This window comes from Gavialis gangeticus, unplaced genomic scaffold, assembly GCF_001723915.1.
Source record: "Gavialis gangeticus isolate Ggan-Ray unplaced genomic scaffold, GavGan_comp1, whole genome shotgun sequence".
NCBI classification, from domain to species: domain Eukaryota; kingdom Metazoa; phylum Chordata; order Crocodylia; family Gavialidae; genus Gavialis; species Gavialis gangeticus.
This window is the reverse complement of record NW_017729024.1, coordinates 158,203,041-158,206,883: the sequence shown is the minus strand read 5'-3', so window position 1 is coordinate 158,206,883 and position 3,843 is coordinate 158,203,041. Positions and strand designations below refer to the sequence as shown.

Sequence of the window (3,843 nt, the reverse complement as noted above, 5' to 3'; positions counted from 1 at the left end):
ATAATTTTTACTGGGGCAAAAGGCAGAAGGTTTGCCGAGTTCTAATAATGCTTTTGTACATACAGCTCAAGCATACTAAGCTGTTAGCTTCTACTATATTGTCCTGAGAATTATATTTTAGTGGCAATCTGTATAGTAAAGAATAGTTTTGGAACAGTGACCATCTCTTACATAGGCATAATTTTATGATTTTGTCACTAAATCACTAATCTGACCATTTTTGGAAGTCAACTAGCAAAGACTTCTTTCCCAGTTTTCTCTTCTTGCCTTTCAGTCAACTTTGCTTCTGTTCTCTTGTTTTCATATTTTTAAACAGCTACAACATATGCAACTGTATTACTATGTTTGATTTTGCATCCTATTACCATTCCCAACTGTACTAAAATTATGTAAATGCAGGAAAAAAGAAAAAAAATATATTTTCCAAATAATTTTAATCCTGAAGGGAGATTGTACAACATATCTTATTCCAACAGTATAAAAAAGATTTTCTATAATTAGAAAAAAAATTGGCAGTAGCAAAAACAATGCACCTTGATTTGTCAAATATACATTCTACTATTTGTAGATACCTGTAGATTAGTATGAGCAAAGACATTATTTTATGAATTGCAGGAGGATCTTTAATGTTAGCAGATGTATTGAGCGTTTGCTTTTCCAGACTCCAGTGCAGACATCTGAGCTTCTCTTCTACAGTTCGTTGCATCTGAGCTGTCAGTTCTTTATCATATCAGTCAATCAATGAAGTCGTTCTAATTTAGCCTGTAGGGACTTAAAATTCCCTGTAGTGGTCTGCACTGTTAATGTAGGGCTCATAGACTGAAGTTCAACAAGGTAGCAACTAACAGCATCCAAACAAACATTTGTGAATCGTCGTCTGTATAAAAAAAAAGAAAAAGAATATTTTTCATGTGCATGCCATTCATTTGAGAAAAAGTAGTAAGACATCTATAGGAAATAACAGAATAAAAAAATGACAAAAATAGATTACTTAATTTTTCCAATATATACCATAGTTACTTGAATACAAGATGCCACCCCCCTACCCCACACACAACTGACATGGGGGAAAAAAGCCCCTCATCTTACATTCCCATACAAAGAAACTGCATTAAATACACAGTCTATCATTAAGCTGCTGCCAAAAGCAACATGTCCTCAGTAATGGAAACTAACCATAAAGCTGGTTAAATTCAGCCAACACTGAGCATGACTATGAAACACATGGCCTGTATGAGGCAAACATACTGATGGGAATTTACTACAAAGAATAGCATAGTGTAACCCACCTGAAGAAGATATAGGGTATTGCTCATTGCACTCAGTCCCCCTCAGCACTGACTTTTTCCAAGTCAAGGTGAGCCACTACAGTAAAAACATGTAGACTTCCTCTTCACTCCCACAACTAAGCTGTGCCTTTCTTTCCCATTTTCAACGAGTCTCATTTTTTAGCCGGCCTTAAATATCTGGTAAACATTACTGAAAAGGGCCTCATATAGCTTAGCCAGAATCCCCCTGTTGCATATTATTAGTGTGGCCCAGTCCTCCATGAGATGGAGAGGGAACAGGTTACCCTGCACACCTCATCAGCATTTGTGACAAGAACTCCCATTTCCCGTCATAAGTAGGGGGCTAATTTGCATACACATCTTTTGTGGTGGAGGGTGTGGGTATCTGGCGTACACACGTATATCGAGCAGTGCTAAGCTGTGGTGTAACCACAGCTTGAAACACTTATTTCTGCTGGGGTCCAGCCCATTGAACTGTGTGGTAAATCATGAGCCTTTTGGTTTTGGACTGTCATGCACAGCTTGTACTATATTAAAGCAGGTACAAAAGAGCTGATTAAACATATGCTTATGGATAGGGACATACTCAATTTGCGATTTCATGGAAATTGTGAAGTCAGGCATTGTGTTCAAAATCGGGCACTGTCTGTGAAACAAACAACCCAAACGAACCACAACCCCCTCAAAAAAAACTTCCTAGAAATAAAATGCTGGCTCCCCAGTGGGAGCCAGCAGTCTTTGTGGCTGCTGTAGCTTGGCCTTGAAACCTATTGGAGGGGGATGAGGGGACCCGCTGATGCGAAGGAGAGCAGCCAAGAAGGTGGACACCCCCACAGATTGGCTGAGAGAGCTGCCTGTCAGTGGCAAGGGGCAGGGCCACATGATGGACAATCCTTTTGGCCAATCAGTGGCAAGAGGCAGGGATACATGGGTCCCTTGGCCAGAGGCATGGGGAGCCCTGCTGTGATAAGCCTATGAGAATGGTGGCCAACCCTGTGATCAGCCTGTGAAATTGGCTGCCTGCCTCCTCCATTTCAGTAGGTCCCTACTTATGAAGTACCTGTGGTAAAACTTGCAGCAGTTTCAAAAGAGGTAAACTTCATCAACTCTGGATGAACTAAGTCAACAGGTACCTACAGTAATTTCCCTACATGCATGATACTGCAGTAATGTTTATTTCTAGGTCAGTGTTTTCAAATTTGCTTCTCAGTTTCATGTGCACAGGGACACTAAGGTCTTACAGTAGGGAAGAGGCTGCCAGGGAAAGACATTGAGGGTTGCAGGGCAGAAGGCAAGAGGGTTACTTGCCTCCCTAGATTTATTTTCCCTGCTGTGTCAGTGGGAGAGGGACAAATTCAAGGCAAACCTCCACAAATCAGATTCTATACCTGGAAAATTATAAAAAAAATTGTATTTTTTTTGGGCAGGGGGCATCTTATATTCACAATTGTCTTACGTTTGAGTAAATGCAATAGTTAAATAAAAACCCAAATATTTAATTCTGATGTGAGTGAAGTGTTAATGGAAACCTAAGGAATCATTATTATTCACCTGTGATTTAATATTTTCAGCCATTAAAAATGCAAGATAAAAGTTTCCAGTGTGTTGGTTCAGATGTGAGATATTTGTTTGACTAATATCTAACATTAGATACCAATTCCTTGGAAAGCAAATACATATTTTAGAAGTCACCTTTCATCCAAAGATGATCCAACAGAATTATGCTGACTGCTTCCAAATCACTGTTGTTTTTGCAAAGCAGCTAGCCATTTGTGGAAATTTATAAACATAAGAAGGTAAAACTGAAAATAAGAGGTGAGAATCCAATGATTCAACAGCAGGAAACAAAGATATTAACCCTGGCAAAGAGTAAATGAAGTTGGTTTGACATTTGTTTTTGATATCCTTCTAGGCTGCTTTTTATCATCTTATTATCCAGTGAGACTGTAAACTGACTGATTAATTGCCTCCAGTGCCTTTGAGGAACTGAAGTTTCTCTGGGTCCTCCCACTTTCAGGCTCTCTGGAACTAACCACTTGTTCTTAAAAGATGATTGCTGTGTTCACAGATTCCTTTAGCTAGTCCTTTAAGTACTCAAGTGTCAGTTTTATCAGGTCCTGCTACCTTTGAATACATTTTTATTAATTTAAATGTTCTTTAACCTCTTCTTCCTTTATTCCCAGACAAGACACAGTGTGGATAGTCACTGAAAGCTTCTTTGTACTGGCCTGCTTATGTTTTATCCATGTTTCAAAGGATTTGTTTTCAATCCATTCTTGAGAATTAAAGAATCTATACTCCATGCATAAAATCCTAGTCCTGCCTAAGTTATTAGGAAAATTCCCAGACTTCAGTAGGGCAAAAATTTTACCTTCTTCACTTTTATGTGGAGAGTTTAAGTACTGGAATGAGTAAAATTTTTTATAAAATATGGATTTTAACAGCAAGAGTTAAGTATGAAATTGAAAATAATGTCTATACAGTTTACATCCAAAGTACCCAAGTTTATTGCATTTGTAGGATTCAAAGATGTTTGCAGAAATGACCCATGGTC

At 38.5% G+C, this 3,843-nt stretch overlaps 1 protein-coding gene across 1 annotated transcript in view; it reads right to left on the bottom strand.

Moving 5' to 3' along the window:
* Positions 1–417: 417 nt before the first annotated feature.
* Positions 418–3,843, bottom strand: part of NUP155 (nucleoporin 155) — a 91,707-nt gene continuing 88,281 nt past the window's right edge. The window contains exon 35 of the mRNA XM_019517942.1: positions 418–877. Within this exon, the coding sequence (XP_019373487.1) occupies positions 739–877 (139 nt within the window). The 3' untranslated portion in view covers positions 418–738. The remainder of the gene's footprint in view (positions 878–3,843) is intronic.